Source organism: Pholis gunnellus, assembly GCF_910591455.1.
Source record: "Pholis gunnellus genome assembly, chromosome: 18".
Classification (NCBI taxonomy): domain Eukaryota; kingdom Metazoa; phylum Chordata; class Actinopteri; order Perciformes; family Pholidae; genus Pholis; species Pholis gunnellus.
In genome coordinates, this window is record NC_136545.1 from 8728915 (window position 1) to 8753868 (window position 24954).

At 43.8% G+C, this 24954-nt stretch overlaps 2 protein-coding genes across 2 annotated transcripts; one reads left to right on the forward strand and one right to left on the reverse strand.

Annotated features, from left to right (window-relative positions):
- The first annotated feature begins 188 nt into the window (after positions 1-188).
- Positions 189-14067, forward strand: LOC306710110 (ras-GEF domain-containing family member 1B-B-like). The gene is made up of 14 exons (XM_079178500.1): positions 189-381; positions 6894-7517; positions 7648-7770; positions 8136-8273; positions 8461-8676; positions 9329-9403; positions 10895-10987; positions 11112-11214; positions 11340-11419; positions 11598-11693; positions 11797-11892; positions 12259-12382; positions 12506-12578; positions 12693-14067. Exons 1-14 carry the CDS (start codon positions 337-339, stop codon positions 12724-12726), a joined length of 1920 nt encoding a protein of 639 aa, XP_079034626.1. The 5' UTR covers positions 189-336; the 3' UTR covers positions 12727-14067.
- Positions 14068-14145: 78 nt separating this feature from the next.
- On the reverse strand, positions 14146-24904 carry LOC306710071 (anthrax toxin receptor 2-like). The gene is made up of 17 exons (XM_079178449.1): positions 24634-24904; positions 24007-24078; positions 22983-23054; positions 22680-22761; positions 22211-22315; positions 21727-21795; positions 20492-20572; positions 20317-20377; positions 19316-19411; positions 18390-18459; positions 16778-16856; positions 16499-16594; positions 16261-16311; positions 15607-15702; positions 15250-15423; positions 14954-15034; positions 14146-14290 (listed from the first exon to the last, which is right to left on the reverse strand). The coding sequence occupies exons 1-17, from the start codon at positions 24756-24758 to the stop codon at positions 14252-14254; spliced, it is 1449 nt and encodes a 482-aa protein (XP_079034575.1). The 5' UTR covers positions 24759-24904; the 3' UTR covers positions 14146-14251.
- Positions 24905-24954: the final 50 nt, after the last annotated feature.

Consider the following 24954-nt stretch of genomic DNA (forward strand, 5'->3'; position numbering starts at 1 on the left):
TTTCGATTTTTCGTCTCCTCCGCCGCGATTGGCCCGCGTGGCCCCCCAGAGGCGCCCACCTCCGCGCAGCGATTGGCCGGTTTTCCCGGCTCAATGGAAGTCATTTGAATACGCCTCGCTTTGAGGATCATTACGGCGCTGCTGGTTTCAAATTGACTCAAATATCAAGAAGCGGCGGACACAATGGAGGAGAGCACGGTGCAGACATTCTGCTGAAAGACTTGTATCCGTGCATTACGCACCGCGCAGCTTCATCCCGGCGCGTGAACAGACGGCGGAGATTCCTCACAGTCTCGGATAGTTTCGGTTTCCTCGCTTTTGCAACTGTTTCTGCCAATGAAAGATATTGCGGTCGGGACATTGAGCTGCATCACATCAGCGGTAAGTGTGGATGATGGGGTTATTCATGGCAGCAATTAACTTTAATCTTGCTCAGAGTTAGATCACTGTTTTGACTAGATACAGTTCTGGTATATAATACCTGGAGACGCGTCACATGTTGATTGCGAGACCATATTCACGTTTATAGAAATAAAGTTTAGAATCGCAATCTTTTATTATTTATTTATTCATTGGCAAAGTTTTGTTTCATCGCATTCATGTATTAACATCACTAAGTTGCCCATGATGCTGTAGCTACATCCTAATTAAGGTTTATCTCGTGGCTTATAAATAACAAACAACATTTTCTGAAATTAAACTTCATCAGCAAAATAAAAAAAGCATGCTACCTCAAAAGCCTTCATTCAGCCTTGTGGTGTTTACAAATCCAATTCATTCCCAATGGATGCCGCTCAATTCTATTCTCTTCCTCCTAGCTACGTTTGTTGTTGTTGTTATTGTTTACCGCCCATGTGAGTTTATAATTAGGCTGGCTGTCAGACTCGCACACAAACGTTACTCACCGGCACCTGTGATGGGACTGTGGTTACACAGCAGGGCATTTTCACAGTCAGCTTCTACTTTTACTGTGTTATGACTCAGTTAGAAACCCACAATGTAGACCAGGAATGGTGGCCTGGTGTGTGTGTGTCTGTGTTTGTGTGTGTTATGAGAGAGACTAACAGATTGTGTATGTGTGTGTGTGTGTCTGTAGGGAAAAGAATAAAAAGAACGAGAGAAAGCGTGTGTTGTTCTGGCCAAACAGACTTTAAACAGCTTTATTCCCTCCGCACACTTATATATACACCAGTGGTCCCTTAACTTGCTGAAAGGAGCGCGACAGGCTGCTTGAATAAAACCTCAAAATTTAATGGTTTACCTTATTTGATGATTAACACAAAGGCAGTCTGACCAACACAAGCGACATTTTTGGACTTCAACTGATCTGAAAGCGGCTGATTCAACGTTTTCCAACTTCCGATCTCAATGTGAAATGCGTGTGTTGTTTGGTGAGGCAGTGGTGTGAGAGCTCTGTCGGTTTATAGGCAGTAGAACATGTGTATCTGTGTGAAAGAGAAGCCCTTACACGAGCTTATAGGTTTATTATATCCCAGCAGCAGAGGAGATAATGGGTCTTTATCCTTTCTGACACTAGGTTAATACTGTACTAGCCTACCAGATCATGCAAGGGACAGGTGCGTGTGTGCCTCCATGCACTTCTAACCCTGTGGGTGTGTGTGTGGAGCCTACACACAAGGGAATGCCTGCTTGAATGCAGTGTGTGTGGGAATAAAAGATTAAAAAAAAAACAGGACCAGCAGTGGGTGAATTGTATTCCACTTATCTCTCAAGCCAATCTGAGCGCTGGGGTCTGTATCCGGTTCTGTTTGCCCGTCTATCAGATGTAGTTGCAGGTGCTGGTTTTTGAAGTGGTCAGCGGGTCCCAGCGTCTTGTGTTTTCACAGAGGCTGGAGGCCTCACCTGACCCATGGGATTAGGTTTTTCCCCCCCCTTCTACTCCTTACTCTACTTTTGGCTCGTTTGGTCTGGTGATGACGACACTTAAACTCTGGTGGTCGCCCGAAAGTTTGAGTCTCAGACCTCAAACATGAAAACTGTGGTGCGGATTGTTTATTCATACTTCTTACAAAGTGAAGGAAAAACAACCCCAAAACACAAAGGATTATGGGTATAGAAAGGCGGCTGCAGGTTCTTATGCTCGGAACAGCCAACAAGCAGAAAATGAATGATGCTTGTATTCAGCAGTTAAATATTATGTTCTTACTTACAGACGAAAACACAGACAAGTGCATCGACAATTATTTTAATCATCCATAATTCTGCAGTTTGTGATTTGATTAATGGGTTGATGGTTTGGCCCAAAAAACGATTTCTCGCTTTCTATTACCATCAGTCCAGAAACCCCAAAGTATTCAGTTTCTGGTCACATAGAAAAGCTGCAAATCTTCCCGTTTCTAACTATATAATCGACTGAAATAGTGAAGCGATTATCAAAACCCTGAGAGACGTTTTGTGTCCATCCACTAATTTTTTCAACGCTGCATTTAAGTCACATTCGTTTGCTTGTTGTAAGCAGCTTCCCCCTAACTTAAAACAACATGTGATCAAATGAGACTCATGCAGAGGAAAACAATGATATCACAGATGTCTTTTTAGATTTAAATGTATTGCCCCTGATTTAGAAGAGACACATATTCAGGTGTTTTCCTGCGTGTAATTGAACAAATTCTGTGCCCGCCTTCACCAAAACCTGACCATCTCCCCAATACTACAAAGAGGGTTCGATTAAATGCACCACCAGCAGCTGTATTTCAACACCAGAATCAGTGGAAGGTTACCAACAAGATGTGGTGAGTTAGTCAGGTCTGATAGTATTTAAAGGTTTCAGTAGGCCGCTCTTAAGGTACACCCTCACAAAATCAAGATAAGACTGCTAATTGAGGCATCAAGGATTCATCCTATGTGGCCGAAATGGCATTCCTAAGTCAAGTATAGCCACTTCTCCTCCTCCAGGAAGTAACAAATTACAGTTTGACAGTGAACTCCTCTAAACAGCAGGGAGCGAGCCCCCTCTCCAGAGAGAGATGGACTTGCTTGGCTTTTCTTTGGTCGTATACGTGCTTTCGTGCAGGTGACACGGCCCCGTCTTACTGTACAGGACTTACTGCGCAGTGCTGTTTTAAAGGGCTGATTGTTTGTATGTGGCAAAGTTGTCCAGTGTGCAGATTGGACAACACCACGAGGAAGTGCTATGAGCTCAGCCTGGACTTTAACCTCATTTATTGTCACGATTAAGGCTGACTGTGAAGGGTTTCCCCCAGACGAAGACGCCTATAACCTGCCGTAACTTATTAGTGTCAAAGTACATACGGTGCAAAGTAGAACAAAGATAGCAATGCATCGGCCTTTTACCGCTCTGATAAATTGCTTTACAGGTCCTTCTTATCAGGCGCCTTTTCCCCTCACGCCATGTGTCCACACCGGCGGTTTTTCACCTACGTGCTGAACTTTGTTGAATGTTGTTTTCTTGGCTCCTGGCTTAAAGACCTCGAATGTGATTAGACGTCACAAAAAAAAAGTCTTTGCAAACAAATCTTCTCTTGTTCCTTTCAGCTCCTGTTGTGGTTATAAGCGTCAGGGGGGTTTCAGCCGGTTTCAGCGCCGGCTATTATTAGGTCACTTTCACTCTGGGGTCAGTTGAGTAAGGACAATTTAGACGGACTAAGGTAGCCGCAGGGTGCTTACACACCGTGACGCATGATTAAAACTGTTGTGCTTCATAATCTATTTTATGTGTATTCCCTTAGAGCTGCTTGAGCCACGTGAAAGTTATATCTGCTTATGTCAATACGTGAGTTTCGATAGGCTCCTTTACCGAAGTCACTGAGACAGCTTCCTGTCCCGTTCTTTATTGCACTTGGCAAATCAAAGTGCGGATTTATGGGGCATGACCTCACAGTAGATGACGCCTGTAAAGGTGTAATAAGAGTTCACACCTTACAGAAGAATGAGAAAGTCTTGATTCGTAGTGGGGATGTGAAGATGATCCCAGCCTGTATCCCGTGCCGAGACGGGGCGTCATGCGTCCTGACGGTGGCCAGCCGAGTGTGTGTGTGTGTGTGTGTGTGTGTGTGTGTGTGTGTGTGTGTGTGTGTGTGTGTGTGTGTGTGTGTGTGTGTGTGTGTGTGTGTGAAAGCGGCTGGTTGTGTCTGATGTGCTGTGATCTCTTCCTGGGGGTCTTTGTGCGGTTGTAATGCCATGACAGGATAGATAATACCTCTATTGTTGAAGAGTCCCCCCCCCCCCCTTCCCCTCGTTCTCCCCCCTCCTGTTATAACTGGTCCCAGCATTGCTGGCTGTACCTTTTTTTTTTTTTTTTAACCACATTGTGTGAGTTAGAAAAAAATGCCCTTTGGTTGGTTTTTGGTTGTTTTCTGGAACCAACTGGAGTGACGTCGGTCTCAAGCCGTCAATGCTTCGGTGTATCTGCAGGGATCCCAAGAAGGAAGCCGGTCCAGCTGCAAAGCAAATGCACCTTAAACAATTCATTCCTTTCATGGTAAGAAAAAGACACTAAAACTATTAAAAGGCAGCATTCACATCAGTGTCAAATTCACTGAAACCTTCATATGATGTTGTGTCTTTGAAGCAGCCTGGTATTAAATCCATTAGCAGATGATATTTGCCTGCAGCTCCATCAAACGTTCAATTAGTTTGAACCTTTTGATGAACCGGGTTGTGGCATTCCAGGCACCAGACGCTGCAGTCGGTGCCATTTGTCAAACAGGAGATATTGTTTGTTGTCACAATATGAAACGGATGCCGGTGGCGGGGAAAATGCACTATGAAGCGTGCAATGCTGAAGTATTTTAAGAACTTCAGCACAGGAGCATGAAACTGCATCCTTTTGTTTTTTTGTTGGGATAATGTTCGAACAGAACGTTAACATTTCTGCTCTCTCCTGTATTTTCATGAGATCCCGTTTGTAAGGCTGCACTTTTTCAAAGTTTACAAATAAGAGATTTTTAAACAATGCTTTCAATATGGAATTACGCTCCCAAACACCATCATTAAGGCGTCCGTGGAGAGCCCAACCTATGATTTGGAGAGAGTAAAACTTCGGTGCTGCAACATGGAAAGCCGCAAACGATCCAAAAGGGTCAACTTTTCAGGAAGTCCGTCTGGAAAAACAGTTTTTAGACACGTTCTCCCAATTTTTGCGTGAGGTCACCTTTCAATGCAAAACAAGAGGCTTGGAGCCTCAAAGAACGGCGTCCAAACAGGTGTAAATATCACTCGGTAGATGCCTTATCTCAACTTGACCACCGGATCTTTTCCAGATTATGTTATATTGTAACTTTAGGAAGGTAAAGCCAGTCTAATCTTTTAACCGAGTTAGAAGGAAAACAGCAGGCAGAGATCACAGAGTTCAGAAGACGGGCTGGCACTGGACTGGTTGACACTGGCAGGACGCCAGGCGCTGTGGTACACAGGAGTGTGTGTGTGCGTGTGCGTGTCGCTCAAGCCATCATTTGTTTATGTGTGACATGTGTGTGTGTGTGTGCGTGTGTGTGTTTTTGGATTATACCGACATGGGGCTTGGCGCCATGGTGGACATGGGTATGTGTGTGTAAGATGTTGGCTCAGGCAGACACTCCTCTTGTCGGCGCTGCGATGGACAAACAAAAGTCGGCTGGATTCCTGCAGGGCTGTGTTTTCTGGCACGGCGTGCGTGCATGTGTGTGTACGGCTTCGATTTACGCTGGCATGTGGTTCCTAGACAGACAACAGTAGCGGGATAAAGATGGCTCCAGAGTTAAAGCACGCCTTGGTGGTGATCTGGGATCAGCTTACCAACCTCAAATCCAATTATCTACACCATTAAGGCAAAAAAAAGAAAAAAAATCATTGCTGTCTTGAGATCATCCATCTGTTGGCCTATTTTTCTTTTTCCCCCCCTTATGCCGCCCTGATGGCGAAAAATACAAAATACCACATACAATAAAGCAGAACACAGTGCAAAAGTAGGCTTTAAAGAACCTATTTGTAAAAAAGACTTTACCTTCAAATAACTTTTAGGGGAAAGAGAATTTCACAAGGAGGCATCTTTCAAAATTCAAAGCCAAAAACGGTAAACAGAGGAGGGGTAAAATTATGTGATTAAGTGCAATTACTTTCACAGACGCTTCTAAGTCTCCGCTTTGTGTGATCAAGTTGCTCAAACAGATATTTTCACAACATGTGGACGCAGCTCAAACACCAACCGCATTCCGAGGGAGCGAGGGAGGCCGCGTCACGGCGTAATAGCAGCAGAACTACAGGAGACATTTGTAGGCGTAGTCAAAGTAGAGCGACTTCTAACGTTGACTGGAAGCTGGTCAGTACAACAGCAGTGAATAATTGGTGTTTGGTGACATAATGAAGAGAGAAAGTATCATTTATAACTATGCTATCTGTTTAACTTGTTTTTCACTTTCGTGGTACCATAATGAATGCCGCTGCTGAAACTATTAGTGAAATGATTGCTTAGCCGATCGACAGAAGATCACTCAACAAAAATCATTAGTTATTATGGGCCGGTTACAGCTTTTTCAATGTGTAGATTTGCTGATTTTTTTAATTAGTGTAAATTGAATAGATTTGTGGTTTGCTAATTTAAATAAGCAATATGATGGATGAAGAAAGAAATACGTCATAATTCATTCAGGGAACATAACTCAAAATTCTGTTATTTGTCAGAGCTTACTATAATAATTGCTATTCTCTTGTTAAAAAATGTGATATTTTAGGCCAAGTCACACATGAGTGAGTACATTCTGTTTTAAACACAAGGGATCACAAGTGGACATTGCTTTGTTTTAGTGAAAATGTTGTATTAGCTCAATGTTGCAAATCAAGGAGCAAAACAGCTTCATTCCCTCAGTTGATTGATGATGTGTATCATATGATATACTCCCTGATTTTACCTCCACCTTGTGTCTTTTCTACAGGTCACCATGCCTCCCACGACGCCGTACGCTGGAAAGTTCAGCTCCTGCGCTCCGTACGGCAACAACAACAACAACCACCCTCAGCCCCACAGCCCGTACCACAACGGCGCGGCCCCCAAGCCCGCGAAGGAGAACGTCTGCAACGGCGCCTACTCCTCCGCGGAGAACCCCTACGACACGCCGCAGCCTCACGGCGCGTACCGCACCTCCTCCGTCTCCTCCTCGACCGCCAGGGAGCACCACTACAACAGCAGCGGCGCCGTGTCAGAGAACCCGTACTCCTCGCCGCAGCCCCACAGCCCCCGACAGCACAGCACCTCCTGTCCCGGACGGGCGTACCGCCACACCACCAACACCACCAACACCACCACCAACAACACCACCACCAACAACAGCAGCAGCGGCGGCAGCGGCGGCGGCAGCGGCGGCGGCAGCGGCGGCGGCAGCGGCGGCAGCAGCGAGCAGTGCTCTCGCCACAACTCCGTCGCGGCGAAAGGACGGCGGTGCGGACACGGCGTCACCGCTAGCTACGGGGAGATGTGTTATCACGACAACAGTTTGGTCTCAGCATCCCTCGAGGCCCTGATCCAGCACCTGGTTCCCACAGTTGACTACTACCCCGACGTAAGTGCCAGTAAAGTGCTTTTAGTGGTTGTAAACAAGAGTAGCTGTGTTAAAAGATGTCAGCTGTCCTGAGTGTGTGTGTGTATGTGTGTGTGTACCAACCCGTTTTTTTGTGTTTCCTCGTCATCAGAGGTCGTATGTGTTCACCTTCCTGCTGAGCTCACGCCTCTTCCTGCATCCGTACGAGCTCATGACGAGGGTTTGTCACCTGTGTGTGGAGCAGCAGCGGTCCGGAGACGCCCTGCTGGACAAGGTGGGCGGATTACACACACACACACACACACACACACACACACACACACTCACGTACATACACACAGCTACACAGCTACTCTCTCTCCCCCACACAAACTCACACCCACCACAACATCGCCACACACTCTCACCCACACACACAAACCTCTGTATTTCTTTGCTCGGAGAGAATATTTATCGACTATTACGTAAGCACAAGAAACTTCCAGACAGACAGAGAGGGGCTCAAATTGACACACGGGGAATACAAATGAAAGGGAACACCTTTGATGGGAACAACGAAGTTAACAAATGAACAACTAACGGCAGCATATTGTGTCAGAAAGACAGATCATATTCATAAATGCTGTTTGTTTTTTTTAGATCCGTTTCCGTGAGGTGGCGCCCAAGCTGGTGCAGCTGCTGACCGAGTGGACGGAGACGTTTCCGTACGACTTCAGGGACGAGAGGATGATGCGCTGCCTCAAGGACATGACGCACCACGTGGCCCGAGGAGACGAGGTCAGTGCTAAATCTAGTGCGGCTAATTGTTCTTTTGTGTCAGCCAGTATCGGCCGTGGAAAACGTCCCGTTTTTCAGTATCGATGTAGAAAAACTACACTTTAAGTACATCTGTCTGTCTGTCGTATGAGATGTGCTGCAATACACTGGATCGATTGATGTCTAACGATGCGTGTTGCGCTTCCAGTACTCCTGGCGAGCCATGCAGCAGATGACCCAGCGGCTGATCAAACGGCTGTCTGCCCTCGGCCAATACGAGGAGGCCGTGTCGGCGCTCAACGCCGTGGCCACGGAGCGGCCCGCCTCCCTGAAAAGCAAACAGGCCTCGGGTCAGCGCGGCGACGTGATGAGCGTGTGCGACGACCCCTTCGTCCTCGCCCAGCAGCTCACGCACATCGAACTGGTAAGAAGGGGATTTCGAAGCTCTTATTTGGAGCGACGTCTCCTGTACAACCATTCATTAGGAGGGCAAACGTGCAGTCGTGTCTCTGTGATGTTCTCACATGTCTTTCATGTGTTGACATGCGGTTACTACTTTACAGGCCTTTTTTTTTTATTCATCTCTATTTAGTGAATTTATTACGTTGGTGGTGTAAAAGCAGCGTTTAAGAAAACGTTTATAGGCTTCATGTAAAATGTTCAACGGCTAAGTTGCCTACTTTTGTGTCGTGTCCTGCTCATGTGTTGACTTATTACATTTTAGTGTCACGATTGTTATTTCTTGGTTTTATTGTTTTCCCATAAACCCCTTTGTGTGGTCTTTTTTTAAAATAGAACGTTTATTAATACTGTCATTTTATATGAGGCTAACGTGCTTTCAGTCATGTGCGGTTAATTCAGCATATCTTTGTAGTTTTTTTTAATTTATGTGTAACTTTATTGTTATCTGTGATGACCCTTCATGAAGTCATAGCTCTCCTTTTTTTTCCATCACCATCTCCAGTTTTGTTGTTCTCATAATGTTATTCATCTCCCTTTCTTCTTGATCATCTCCCTCTTATGTAATGCTGTTATTATTGTCCTGATTGTTTCCTGTCCCTGTTCTCCGCCTTCAGGACAGACTGAGTTTTATTGGTCCCGAGGAGTTCATCCAAACATTCGCCAGGAAGGATCCTTTGGAGAACCACAAGGTACCATTGAGTTTCAGTTTTGCATTATCCCAAACACGAGCCTGTGAGACAATTAGACACGAAATAATAATATCCAACCTCTCGACCAGAACATTTATTCAACGTGTACCTCATTTGTTTACTTTTTCCCTCTAGTATTAAATGATGATTAGGAAATTAATAAATCTGTTTTTCTACTCTAGATTTAATGGGTGATATCAGTCAGAATTAGTAAATAGATGGATCTAACAGCTTTAGCTTGCTGCATTTAGATGTTTCTGTTTAAAGACAGCTTTTAAGAATACAGCGTTTTATTATTATTATTATTATCAGCCTCAAAGAAAGGATGAAGAAAAGTCCCATTTCTATTTCAAGCGTCTCAGTTTTCGTTCTTCTTTGATAATTTAATTTGTGGTCTGCTTCAGTTCAATTTGATTTAGAAGCCACATGAAAGATCCTGCTGGCAGATTTGGGGAATTAGTGTTTTTTTTTGTATGTAGCTTTTGAAAATGCATCAAACACAGTATGAAAGAGCCGTTATGCGTAAGTCTAAGTGTATCTGTAGGGCTCTTTTCCTCCTAAGTGGCCCTGTGAGTCAGCTGAAGGGTCGCTTTCAATCAGCGTCGCCGAGAACAAGCTTTCAGCCGCTGTTTGTGACCGAGCCGCATTTCAGTCCTCAGCGCTGCTGCGCCAGTTGCATAAGACCCACTTTGTATAAAAGAGCGGTTTAGTCAGCGTTAGGGGTCCTGAAGTGTAAAGGGGAAGTTTGGAGTGGAGTGGGCTGCTGGTGTTGTGTAAGCAGTTAATAGAGCTGTGAATCGGCGGGATTACATCATCACAAGTTTTATTTTATACAGCGCTTTTCTAATGTTTATTTATATAAAAAGTGCCCCCGGCAAACAGGTTCACCACCGATTGTCTCACAGAAAACCCAAAGACTCAGGAGCAGATGGAAATGAGATGGAAATAACAGCAGAGACGTCACAGACTTCACTGTGCAGGGCCACAGGTTGTGTGGGTGTGAGGGCTGTCAAGATCCATTGACAAAGGAAATTGCAGAGTAGCAGCGCTGCCTCCTTGTATTTCTTTTTTTTTTTTATTATTATTATTTATTGGATAGTCTTAAGAAAATGATGAAGATCCACTTGCCAGCTTTTTACGAGGCTTTCGTTCATATCTTCCTCGGCGGCTGGAGTTAGCTCAGTATTTGCATTTGTTGTGTATTAATGCTAGTAATGGACTTTTTTTCCGCATTTACGACACAGGCGAATGCATTCAAAGATAAGGTTATATTAAGTTGGGTTCAAATCATGGCCTCACATCGGTGTTTTTCTACCCAGAATGCCTTTATTTATCACTTTATGTTCTTACTTCTAACAAACAAGACCACAGTTCTCACAAATAATGAAATACTAACAGAAACGTGGTATAGAACTAGAAAACACACAAACACATGTATCATTTTTATGCTTGCATTTTAACCATGTCATCTCCGAACCGTTTGTTTTTTAGGGTTTCTTCCGGAAGCGTAAAACCAGTAACCTGGAGGCCTACGTCAACTGGTTCAACAGACTGAGTTTCCTGGTGGCCACGGAGATCTGTATGGTGCGTTGCTCTTAAAAGGAGCAGTTCAGAAATAACGTGGGCCCTCGCTGTTTCAACCCACGCCAAAAGCTTTTGTTGTTCAGTAGGCCTCCATTCTAAAAACTCATGTGTTCTGTCATTACAGCCAGTGAAGAAGAAACACAGAGCACGCATCATAGAGTTCTTCATTGACGTGGCTCAGGAGTGTTTCAACATCGGCAATTTCAACTCCCTCATGGCCATCATCAGTGAGTATTTGACAGAAAAAAATGAAAGCATCCAACACAGCTCTGCCCCTCAACACTGTTTTAAAAAGACAGGTGAATTCTGGGCAACGATGTGCAATACTTACATAGTTTCTCTTGTCTTTCAGCCGGGATGAACATGAGTCCTGTTGCCAGACTGAGGAAAACCTGGAGTAAAGTCAATACCGACAAGTTTGAAATCCTGGAGGTAAGAAAACCTGCGCACATCATCCGCATACACCAGTGATTCCCTGGTACATGTGTTTTATTGTATATTTCAATAGATTTTGATTTATTTTAAGTTGACTCCCAGCTCTTAGTGTGCGCAAGCTTTGTGCATGCATGTATGTGTTTGACCAACGTCGGCTCTGTCTGACCTCACTCAGCACCAGATGGACCCGTCCAGCAACTTCAGCAACTACCGCACGGCGCTCCGCGGCGCCACCCAGAGGTCTGAGACGGCACACAGCAGCCAGGAGAAGGTAAGAGGGCACACGGGGAGTCTTCTGGACCGAAAAACTAAAATCCTACTATCCCGAGTGTAAAATGTCAAGATTCAAACCGGCTGCTGTCTCTGTCCTCCAGATCGTGATCCCTTTCTTCAGTCTCCTCATTAAAGACATCTACTTCCTGAATGAAGGCTGTGCCAGCAGGCTGACCAACGGGCACATCAACTTTGAGGTCAGTCCACAGTTTTAAGAGATTGGTCGATGAATCGCAAATAACAGAACATTGTTAAAAGCTAATTGAAACAGAGTAAGATTCGATCATTCACTGTGAAATGATGTAACTGCTCCACAGTCATAGTTATGGCTTTGAGAAGAGGCTTTTCAAGAGGTGTGTAATGCCGCCCCCTTGTGGCTTATAACGAGCACTACAGCTCCCTCTTATTTCTTTTGAGATGACATTAAGAAACGATAACTGTTTTTTTGAAATCCTCTTCTTACAGTATGGTGTGATAATGCTACTCTTTGTGAATTTACTGGATAAGCATCTGTTAAATTGGTATCAGTGTTGACAAAGGCTGTTGTCTTTATGTCTCAACAGAAACTTTGGGAGCTTGCAAAGCAGGTGAGCGAATTCCTGGTGTGGCGTCAGGTGATTTGTCCGTTCGACAGAGACCGCCGGATCCTCCAGTACCTCGTCACCACGCCGGTCTTCACCGAAGACGGTCAGTACGCGATCTTCTCCGTATTTATCCAATCGTATATATACAAATTGCATGGCCGCCACCTCTAGTCACCAAGTCGGAGAACAAATCAAACTCGGGCTTCGTCTTGTTTTATTGCTGCAGAGCTGCACCTGGCCTCATATGAGAGCGAAGGACCCGAGAACAACATGGAGAAAGACAGTCGTAGGTCTCTCAGGTGGGTGTACACACACACACATGTGCACACACTGAAATAAACATTAAACCACCTCAAAGACAACATATTTAATCAGCTCACATAATAACTGACGACCTGTGTTCTGTTTCACAGATCTTCCCTTCTGCATCGAGAGAATCGGTCCTAAGACAAGCGACAATCTCCTCTGCTCTGCAGACTGTAAATGAACGAGGTATTTCAAAGCTACAGGTTCCTGCATCTCATCTCACGGACACATTTTTACATTCCCTTGGAGAACCAACGCAGCCGGGCCCCGTACTCTCACAGATCAACGGAATACTATGCTGCAGCACGTAGGCTTTCAGCTCACAAGAAGTACCGAACCTCGTGATTCCCAAGACGAGCTCGGGAGTACTGATTTGGATCATCAGCTCCTCTGTCCAAGGCACTTAAGAGGATTTCATACGGCTGCAGAAGTAGTCAAACGTGTGGATTTTGTTCATATTACCAGTGGACTTCTATCATGGCGACAACATATTGTTGAGGGACCCGTGCGGTGTGGAAGCGTAAAAGGGCCGGGTGGACCCGATCGGTTACTTTGCAACATCAGCACTGCTCCTCTGAGGACATCCTGGCTAAATTTAGCCAGGACCCCGCGGAGAGAGGAGAGATGCACTCTGAAAGGACGATTATCGATTTGTATTATAGGTAACAGCTGCTCATCAGCTGCTTTCAGAAGTGGTGTTTTCTGCAGTGTTGTCTTGTTGAGTGCTCGATTGTAATGGCAACACCGCGAGCGGCAACCGCACCACATCCTTTCCATTTACTCTCGGTTTGCACACAGCATCAATTTCCGGCTATTTCCGGGTCAAAAAACCTTAAATGCAAGTCGATCCATCAGCTGAACATTCCCAAAGCGCTGCAAGCTATTGGGTGCTAAACATGTTGTGATGTGTGTGCACTTTGACTGCGTATTGGTGGTGCAACATTATGCTAATCATGCAAGTTAAATCAAATGCACTTCAGTGGGCTCTTGTGTACTATAGGATATGGTGACTCCTATTTTATGGCGTCTTTCTATACAGTATTAAATTGTATTTTATGTACTTTTTCTCTGAAGTGTCACCGTGAGCTTGTTGCTGGCTGGCTGGCTCTTGTGTTGGTAAGCTAGTTTTGTTAATACAACACCAGTTCATGTTTTGACAAGGAAGTGTTTTGGGTCTGAATGAAACAGAAACTGATGTGTGTGTCTGATATGTGCAGCTTGGATACAAACAGGAGCGTCATCCTCCTCTTCATCTCACCTGTGATAATGTGAGCTTGATGTGATTGTTAAAATGTCTGCCTGTGAGTGAACGTGATGCTATTGTTCTGTTTTTTTGTATTTTAAAAAAAAAAGCTCATTTTACAAGTGTTTTCTCATGTATTCTTTTGTGTGTGTATCATTTGTTTTACCGGTCAGGGTACTTGTACTGAAGGTTTTTTGTGAAAAGAGAATTATATTTTTTCTTTCAAATAAACTGAATAACTAAAACATTTTTTCTTTGGAGGGTTCTTCACAGGTAATAGATCTCTAAAGGCAATAACAACACCAGACCATAAGTAAAGACATTTATTTACAACACACGTTGAATCAAAACAAGTGTACATGTCACTAATCTTTGGCCCAAAACTAGAATAAAGTGAAAAGTCTTGATCCTCGCGGTTAAACATCAGCGACTCTGAACTCTGGTGAAGTTAATACAGCGGCCCTGGAGACAAACACAAGCCAGACGTTACAGTCAGATGATTTTATTACATAAAGCGGCAGATTCTGAATATGATATAAAACAATACAAGCAAACCAGAGGTGACGTGTGTCATGTGTTAACTGATCTGACTCTTGCTTAAAATGGAAAATATCACATTTTGAGTTTATGCCGGCGTTGGATTAGAGCACTTTCATCAGTTCAATCAGTAGACCTACATAATACAGATGGACAAAATATAAGAAAGAATCATCAAAATCTCATCAGTGTACTAAAACATTGGCTCGCTTGTTGCCTATTCAAGCTGTGTTTGAAGTGTTGATATTTATACTGTAATCTACTACGACTGAGTTGATGCAGTGAGCTGTTATTTGTCTGTTGGGTAGATAATTAGAGGGGTGGGTGGGGGGGGGGGAGATCGGGCTGTATTAATATCTGTTATTATCTCATCAAATCACTTTGGCGTCAAGAGGGCGGGTCCATTTTCTAATCAAATTAACTCGTGACACTTTATGGCAAACCCAAGCTTGATTGTTCCTCGGTGACTGCGGACAGTCCTGCAGGAAGGAATGGTGATCAAAGTATTCTCAATTGATAAGCGTCCGTGTTTTCTTTCGTCCTGCGAGTTGAATTGTATCGGAGGTAAACACTGGGGAGGTTTCTCACCTTGTCCTGAGGCGTTGGCCTCATGATTGCCACTCTGTCGTACTGCCTTCTAAGTAATGCCCGCAATGCATCAAAACGCCCCTGAAAGTCAAGTCAAATCAGGTTCATTCAATCCAAAAACACGAGATAAAAATGCAGATAAAGAACGGTATACAACACGGGCATCGTAACATGTATTTGTACATGTGTGTGAACAGCAGCGATCAATATTTAAGACTTAAAGTGGTAGTTATCTACCAATATGAAACGTTGCACTGTGCACAAATGTCTGGTGATTAATGAGGTTATTGTCTCACCTTGATGGGAGTGTACCATTTGGACTGTGATGGGGGGTTGTAGGCTGGAGGAGATCGTGGTGGGGGTCGAGGCATGATGGGCTCCTCCGCCCCCTCCGGCATAGTGACCACAGCATTCTTGGCTTTCTCTAGCCGTGACCCTTCCTCTGTGGACCCCATCTGCCCCCAACGCACCTACAGACCACGGGGTACGAAAGACAGACATCACAGACCCGTCTGTTAGCGGCAGCACGGCAGCTAAATAGTTAAAGACACTGAACACACACAGAACTCCACAATAACCAGTGTGTGTGTGTGTGTTCGACAACACTTGTGTGACAGTAATTCATTGTAATTATGGTTTCTTTATTCTATTACCTCCATGCGTTTGATTCCTCCAGGACCTCTGCCTCCATAGTACGAAGCATCCACTGTAGGCCACCTGTGTTTGGGTGAAAGATCGTCTTCTGGCTCCTTGAAAACAACAAATAAATTGAAAGAACCATGAGTTTTGGTTCCAATTTTGGGCTTAAGATTTTAGAATACACAACATTGTAATGATTCATTTAAAGGGCAAGTCAGCCCTCTACTTAATATAATCATTTACTGTCACCACACTATGAGCAGTCAGTAGATGCTGCCTCACCAAAGTCTCACCTTAGAGATTTATTCAGCTTCTTCTACCTTCAAATTATCAACTTTTCTCTACATTATAGTCTAAATATCACTACTTCTTTTGAGTCATGGTAGCGCCCAGCCTGCATGGACTTAATTAAATTGCAGTGGTCTCCTCCAAGTTCTACAAATCACATCTGCCATGAGGACTAACTCTTTATGCTACAAGAGTTCTGTTTCCCTCTCAGTGCATCTTGGAAATAAGTGAAGTTTTGCCAGAAACCCCTACTCTGCTTTCCATGTCTTGATGTCGATGCCAAGGTGGTAACACCCAAACTTCAGCCTCAGAATCTCAATTCAGCAACTTGCTCGTGATGTGAGAGAAGCATGCTTTTCAACAGCCTGTGGTCTACTCACAATGACAGGAGGTGGCGGTGGTGGGCGAGCCGGGGGTGGGTCTCTGATCACCTGTGAGAAATAATGTGAAAAAGTAATAAACTTAACATTGTCAATGGACAGAAATAAATAGGCGTTACGACTGGAACACTGGCCAAATTGCAACACGTGGGCTAACAATAGCACTGAATTGTGGCCGGTGCGTCCACAAAGGCCTGAACTGGAGATCTACACGCAAACATCGAGGCTGAAGACTCACCACAGTGCAGCAGAGCGGCCAGAACCACCAGAATAAAGCCAGAGCCAGTAACAGCAACAGAGCCAACAGCAACCAGAGCACCCAGATCCCATCTGACTGCAATAAACACACACTGATCAGACACACTCAACTGTCCTTTGCTCTACAAGGCACACTTCAGCGAATCTAAACTGTAGTGATACTATTAATATAGCTGGCAACCTGTCACGAAAGATGGTTTTCTTTTTTTTGGTACTATATGATTGATACTACATGCATGGCTATATGATTGATACTCACACACGCTGTAGCATAGATGGTGATGGGACTGGAGATGTAGGATTGTCCATTGTTCAGGCTGACCAGCACTTCGATTGATCTGCAATTATTAGACAGAATCACTGAAAACAACACTCAATCTATCAGCAGCTACATGTGATGTTCGCTCAGCCATCAGAGTGATGGGAAAATACAGTGAGGACCATGAGGAGAGGGTGCATGTGTGTGTGTGTGTGTTTATGGTGGATAAATATCATTTTTTATTGATTTATTTATAATTAAGGGGTTAAGTAACAACTACAAAGTTTGACAGCTATGTTTCTTGGTCACCTCGTCAGTTTCCCTGTTGACCTTATACATCAGCGCCAACGCTGACTCACTGAAAAAGGAAGTACGATTCATATTCTTATCGGGTTTTTTTGACCAGATTTCCTTGTTTGCCATTTCAGTTCGGTATTGTTTGGTTCCAACGTTTGAGGGTTGGACTCAACAGAGATTGTTTCGTCTTCGTCCCTGAGAAAGTCAGTTAAGTGTGCACGAGTGTTCCAGTAAGGAGGGAGCGTTACAGAGTGGGATGAGACATGATTGGAAAGTGAGAGGCGACCGGGGACAGATGGCGGGGGAGAGAGGGCGCTGTTTGAAGTGGGTGAAGTTAAATCAGCGTTGGCTCGCTCTCTAAATGCCACAGAGATATTTTGGTCGGACCGGCTTCAGCTCCTGCAACACTTTGAGCTGCCGACGGTTACACTGTAAACATTGTTCTCGCTCTCCATTACAGACACGCAACAGATTTTCGACTTTCTAATTCCGACCTGCTGCAGGAAGAAATGGGTTGAAAGGGATAAATGTAGGCACGATGATCTGAAAATTATATAGTTCTTTGAATTTACTTGAAGAAAAGACGTGCAACATGTGAGTTTTCCTTTGACGCTATTGCAAGTTGCCCCACATAAGCGCTGGGCCGATGAAACACTTCCTTTATAAGCCTGTTGTCAGAGAAATGCCATGCCAGTGAGGTTATGAAATGAATTCATGCCAAACTACTTTCCAGAACTGGATTTTTTCTTTCACAAAAATGCACGTCTTTTTTTTTTCTATTTCAGGGTAAATACGGGCTCTGTATTGGAATTGACGGCGGGAGAGCAGGGTTGGTGGGGCAGGGAGATGCTCACGACTCTGATATCTACAAGTCATTTCAGCAAACTCACGGGCCTTTGGGGATAACTGATTTTAATCACAAGGGTTTTGCTGCGCAACAAAGAAAGCAGGCGGAGACCAATCGGCACAGAAAGGACAGAAAACCGACCATGCAGAATGAACACTTCAGTCACTATTTTAAGCACAAGTGTGGTTTCTCAGGCGTAGATGAATAAATTCTACTACTACTGTTTATTTTGTGGGTAACTGCAACTGTATATCATTAACTTTAAATAGCAAAAACCAGGATTTTATATTGTGACGACTACTGTCATCGTAATTTGATTTTTAATTACAGTTTGAGTTGTTTTGCCTTTAAAGTGAAACCTTGTGTTGATATCAAGCTCAGTTTTTTGTACTTTCGCTTACAGCTTATTCACAGTTTGACACAGTTACGAACACTTTGCATATGTGCGTGTGTGTTAACTTGACTTACTGTCCGACCTCGTGCAGAACAGGAGCTGGACACAGCAGATAGCCGTCTCGAACTACTTGTGGTTTCTGGTCTGAGAGAGAGACAGACAAACTGTGAGAATAACTGCCTACAAGGAAAGGATTGTCTGACAAAAACATGACCAAAAATATCGTTTAGTTGTAAATGGAAGCAAAAACACATCACTTTGGCTTGCAAAACAAATTCATGCTGGTGCTTATGACGTTTTAACTGATTGATCATGGATGAGTGTACATGTTGGTGATGTTGGAACATCATCTAATGTCACCCACTGCAAATTTGCAAAGAGAAGATGCTTTGTACCTTGTCATATTTCTTTTATGCGCATTAAGCATAACAATACTTTCAACGTTTGACAATTTGCAATGCCATGCTGCCTTCAGTAACTATTTTAAATTGTATATATATTCAGATTCCCAGCCAGAATGAAACTTCAGGGCAACAGAGCAATTGCAAAAAAAAGAGAGATGAAAGAAAGACATTCCAGCAGAACAGATCAAAACAAGCTGGTTGGAAGTCAAAAAGGACAGTCATGTGTTATCCCTTCATGGCCTCTCGTTGACATTAAGAGGACATCGATCTGTTAATAGACTAATGAGACAGAGAACATGTTGTCCCTCCCTCTGCGTCTCACAATGTCTCCTCTGTTCTCTGGCTGGAGTCAATAAAAAGCAGCCACTGTTTTGTTTCTGGATGTCGTGACTCTGACTTTCCGCTGCAGCAGCACAGACATCTGCACGTCGTATCGCATTCCCCTTCATAGACGATGTTATCCCAAAGTGCATTGCAGCATAGGGGCATTGGTAAATAAACGTGGGTAACAATAAGTGCATCCAAAAGCCAACTGTATCTCAGCTGACCTCTGAAGCACAAGTCACGAGGGTGTTGAGCGTGTGGCATTTACTGACCGTATGACTTTTGATTGACCGTGAGGACGCAGAGCATGTTGTCTGTCCTCCTGGATCCGCTGAAGCCACTGCCCCTCAGCACCACGCTGAAAGACTCTGAGAAACATCGGACACGTTACGCTGCTGGGACGGCACTTAAGATGCAGCAAACAGAAACAGCATTTACTAAACAGCAAATCTGGTGATCGAGCTAATTAAAGTGAGCGATTTGAGGAGGGATGAGCAAAAAGACCAAAACGCATCCCCCTTGTTAACCTGCCACCGCCCCCTCTCCATCCCCCTGTAGCAGAGAGATTTCAGAGGCAGAACGGTTGTTTAGTTCAATATGTAAGTCTTGTCTGCCTGACTTATTGATCCTTTATCCGACTGAGGGTTGTTACTTGTTTGTTGTTGATGAATCCATGGCACTGTCTGTGGTGCTGAAGTAGCAGATGGATTTGTAATTGCACTTTTCTTTTCTCTCAGTCCCGCCCTTCTATCAGTTTTGTCTTGGATCCATAACATATATGTTAGCAATACTCAATTATATACTCATTTATAACCTATATACTGTAGAATAGGGTCAGCTTCATGATCAAAGTGACAAGTAGCAACATGTAGTTGTGGAACACTGAGCTAGAGTTCATAGAGTCACACCGCTGCCTGTAGTAATCCTATCATTTTCCCATGATCCTTCAGTAGCGTCTGTGCTGCTGAAAGTACACCCCCAGACCGAGCCACCTCTGCAACAAACTATTTGAGCATAGACAAGACCACAGTTATGGTTAAGGTGTCCTGCAACGATGTCCTTTGGGAGGTGTACATGTGTGTGCTGGTTGATGGTTTGAAGGCAATGGGTTGCTCCCATTGGGACATGACCCCTGTTAGAAATCAAAAAATCCCTCACGCTAAAAGGAAGTTAGGCGAGCACCAAAGTCATCATCCTCTGGGGACCATGAGTGTCCGTAAAACATTTTTCCTGCATCATTATATCAAAAAAAACTCTTCACCCCCTAACTTACCATTCACACAGACACTCGACGGCTCTACTGTGAAGACGTCTGCGCACGTCTGCTTCAGGATCTGCGTGAGAGACACAGGTGACGGTAACGTGATCAGTGTGGAAGCCTGATGTCGCTCCCACTCGGTGTGCCGAATGAATGTTTTTGTGCATCGTTACGTTTGACTTGACCTCACCGAGTTGACGACGTCTTTGAGGGCATGAAACCCGGACAGCACCGGGAAGACCTGTTCCGTGGCGTCTGCTATGTCAGCAAGCTGAGACAAAAAAATGAATGAGTGTTTTAGCCGCATTTTAAATGAATTTATTCAAAAGACAACGTCGCATTTCTTGCCGCCTCTTTCGGGGAGGTCCTCGGTTCAGTGCTTCAGCAGCGTTTTTAGGGAGGAAAAGTCTGTCTCTGGGAGATGAAAGCTCTGGACAGCTGGCTGGAGCTTTTATCTCCTGCTGTAATGATGGCAGAACAGGAAGCTCGCCTGGCATTATTTAATTGGAGAGTGAAGTAATTACTTCCTCCTCAGACCACAAAGTGCACTCGGGCAGTAACCGGCCAGGGGAAACGCTTGAACCCGATGACTGCTGAAGACTTTACTAGTCGTGAGTTATGAAAGTTTGAAGCCAATCTGCTATGCTTATTAATACTTTATTTCACAGATCAATACTGTCACTGTGATGCGATTAAAGAACGACTCAGGGTGGGGGGTTGTGCAACAACGGATCTAGTATCACATTTCTCAACAAATGCAATTACAGTTTTTTTCTTTGGGCTGCAAATTTCATTACGGAGAACACATGACCTGATGTTGACTGTTGAACATTGTTGCTACAAACACGGCAGATCAATGGTTCTCAATCATTTATGTGTTTTGTAAGATAATGCTTTATTCTTATTTTCCCCCCCTTTGTATTTCTTACAGTCAACCAGTCAGTGAAAGACATTTAGGTCCGCTCTTATTCAGCATGAAACATGTGTTGCTCCCTTTCAATAACCTGATACCTGCACAGGAAGAAATCAAATCAAATCTCTCCGAGGATATAACAACTCAAAACATGCCGCCATACAAACATTATTCCATGTTTTTACATAAACCAAATGCATAAACCTCTAACCACAAATCCCTGCCAGCTGCTTGCTGTTCTGTCCTCAGGAGGCTCCAGTTGAACTCAAACAGACTAAGCAACAAGGTCAAGGTGTGATAATAAATCGGGGGCCAAAAACAACTCGTCTATTGAAGATCTGACCACAACCAAACCTAACACACGCTGACACAACACACACACACACACACACAGAAAGACAAATACAAGCTCAGTGTTTACACAACCAACAGTATCAGTAACAGAGAGAAGGGTTCTTTCTCACAGTGCTGCACGGCAGTCAGAGGCTGAAAGAGTGTGAAGGTCCTCCTACCTGTTTGTGGTCAAAGTCCATGACCCCGACACAGTACACTCTGGCTCCAAACCCTCTGGCTTTGTCAGCCTGGGAAGCATAACACAGAAAGTCCTGAGTAAAGTTCTGCTTCTCCAAACATACACCAAAACCCATGTTTATGATCAGTTCTCTGTGGGCTTGAAATGAGCCAGATTTAAAATTGGAAGAAGCATAATTTACTACTATAAAACCATATAGTGATAAATGATGCGTGGTCTTCCATGCAGCCACTAACTCATTTCACGCAACGTGACACTCTCACGCTCTTTGAAACTGTTATTAGAGTGTCGTAATTCAGTAAAACAACAGATGATTTGAGAAGTGTGTGTGTGTGTGTGTCTCCTCAGGCAACCTTGATTTTGATTGCAACACAAGAATAAAGAAAAAAGAACACAAAGCACATGAAGTCGTCAAATCAAATAGAGCTGAATTATCTTCAGTGAAGAGTGAAGGCGCTTAGTACCTCCTGTACAGTCAGTTGGTAGGGGTAGGCCTCCAGCTTGCCATCGGTCAGAGCGATGATGATGGTGGATGACGGAGAGGTCTGTGTCTTCATCTGCTCTGACACCTGAAGAGTGAAAGTTGACACAAACTCAGTGCAGCTCACACACACACACTGTGCACGTGTCGCTCTAAAACGATACTGACACTTTGACTGTTGTATGTTTTGGATTGCCGAGACACTTTCTGTTGCCAGACCCCGTCGGAGCTGCTTGAAATATCTGATAACACATCGAATTTATTTTTATTTTTGTATCTATTAGAATTTTACAGTGGACCAAAATATACAAGGCACATAGCCAGCAGCAGTGTTTTAGAGTAGATTTTACAAACTCTAACTAAGCACATTTAGTACATTAATTGTATTGAATTCCCCCTTTCAGTAAGTTAGAAATATGGTTCCTGGAGGGCAATCAGATGAGTGTACCTACCGCTTTCATGCCTTCGTGCATGTACGTTTCCCCGGCAGGTTTGATTTGGCTCAGCTTCTCCAAACCCTCATCTATCTTTGACCTGCGCATCCAGATCACAAAACATTGACAACACAGTTTAAATACAGACTGATAAGAGCTCAGTTTCTGTGTGATCTGGTTATCTGTGTTATTCTGTTTCTCCCATGAGGAGCAGGAGAAGGAGGAGAAGGAGGAGGAGGAAGATGGGTTAGGGAGTTAGGCAGAGAATGAGAGAATGAGAGAAAGAGAAGAAGGAAAACTTTAAAAATGAAAACTAAGTACCTGTCTCCAGTTAGTGGCAGTATTACAACTGCTCTGGCTGAAAAGACTATGTAGGAAACCCTCATCCTGGGACTGAAACACACACATACAGGAAGCTTGTGAATCCTGTCTGCAGTACAAAAACACATCATTTGTACTGTACTGGTACCAGCTGTGTAAAATAGCTATGAAGTTAAATCTAATCCAATAACATTATACAACATGACAAACCCGAGCACGCCACAATAATACATGATTTACATAGCAACATGGTAACAGAACATGACAAGACATTATGACTTTTTAATGGGATATAATAATTAAATGTATTGTAATGAAATGACAATACATAGCAAGACATATAATATGACTTTCCATAATTCTACAAAACGTGACAAAGCAGATAATACCATGTTGCAAAACACGACATGACATAAATAAACCAATCATGAAATTAATATTACAATCATCAAGCTGTATTTGTTTGTACTTTGTAGGGAATTGAACCCTTAACCTTGTCAATGTTACTTCCTTTCTCTGCCCTTCAGGCTGTGAAGGGATACAGGACAGCCTGTTGTGGTCAGCACCACCTTTCACGTCTGGCTGGATGTTTTGCTTTCATATTTAGCAACCTGTTATTAAACCTAAAGATATCTCTCTCTCTCTCACACACACACACACACCCTCTGGACCATTACCCAGAGGGGTTTTGGAGCAGTTGGTGGCCTTGTATGATGTCTGCTGCCCAAAATAAACATGGCCTACTTTCTACTCACTACCACTGTTTGTACTAACATTTTAAGATCTGTAACCACTTCCCAGTGTTTAAAATAGTGTGTTTTTCAATAGTTTAAACATGACTGAAGTACATTGTATATGCCTGCTTGCCTGCAAAGCAGTTTTTCTCTTGGTTTTGAACTGTGATATATAAAGTTTTATTATTCCAATATTTTCCGAGGCTATTTATAGTATAGATACCCCTAAAATCTGAGGAGAGGAGGGGCATGGAGAGAGAAGAAAAGGGGACAACAGCCACTTTACTTGCCTGACAAACCTGTTGGTGAGCTGCTCCACAAATCCATAGATCTCACCCCAATGTCCAAAAACACTGCCTGACCTGCAAAAACAGGCAGCACCGGGGCAATAAATCACACTCACCCAGCCATGAAGTTTCAAATATATCCAACACAAGATTCAACACCAAGCATGCTGAGCCCTGAAGACGGCACAGGTGTGTCAAAACACATTTGTATCGCTTATATCTTCTGTATGAACTGCATAAATTAAGTTTTGATGCGGCAGAATGGGTCTTGGTCGATTAATTATGTTGTTGCATATGACATAAACAGAACACTTTTAATTTGTTTTTGTTGGAAGGTCTGTTATCTACTTCGTTTGTTCATAACGACATACACTTAGAGGAACTCTGAAGGCAATAAAACTGCACTTTCTTTAAGTATACACATCAAACACTGATGGTCAGAACAGAAAATACACTCTGTCCAAGTTTGCAGTGAAGCAGCAGAGGAACAAAAGTAAACACAGCCATACATGGAGAGGACTGAGTCAAGGCTGTCTCTGCACTTTGGTACCAAATATGACATTAATATATTGGTCTGTCGCGCGGTTGGCTCCATTCCAGCAAAACACATGCATGCAGACAGATCCTCACCTGTCCAAAACAAAATAAATATCAAACGCTCCATCACAAGAAGCGTCGTCGCCAGCATGCAACGAGGAATTAACGCAAACACTTAGGCAAAGTAGGATTTGGCAACGTATCCATATCAGATCCATAATCCGTGCGTTTCATATCAGCAGTGTGTTTGTTCAAAAAAGTCCCCAAATCAGCAGCTGTGAGTCTGTGTTCATCATCTTGTCAGCATCAGCCCTGGCGGTTCACATGTCGGATCCCTGCTGAGTGGAAGCACAGGAGCATACGAGGGTTCCCTGACTGCACAGTCATAATGAAATAAACGGGGCAGGGCGCACA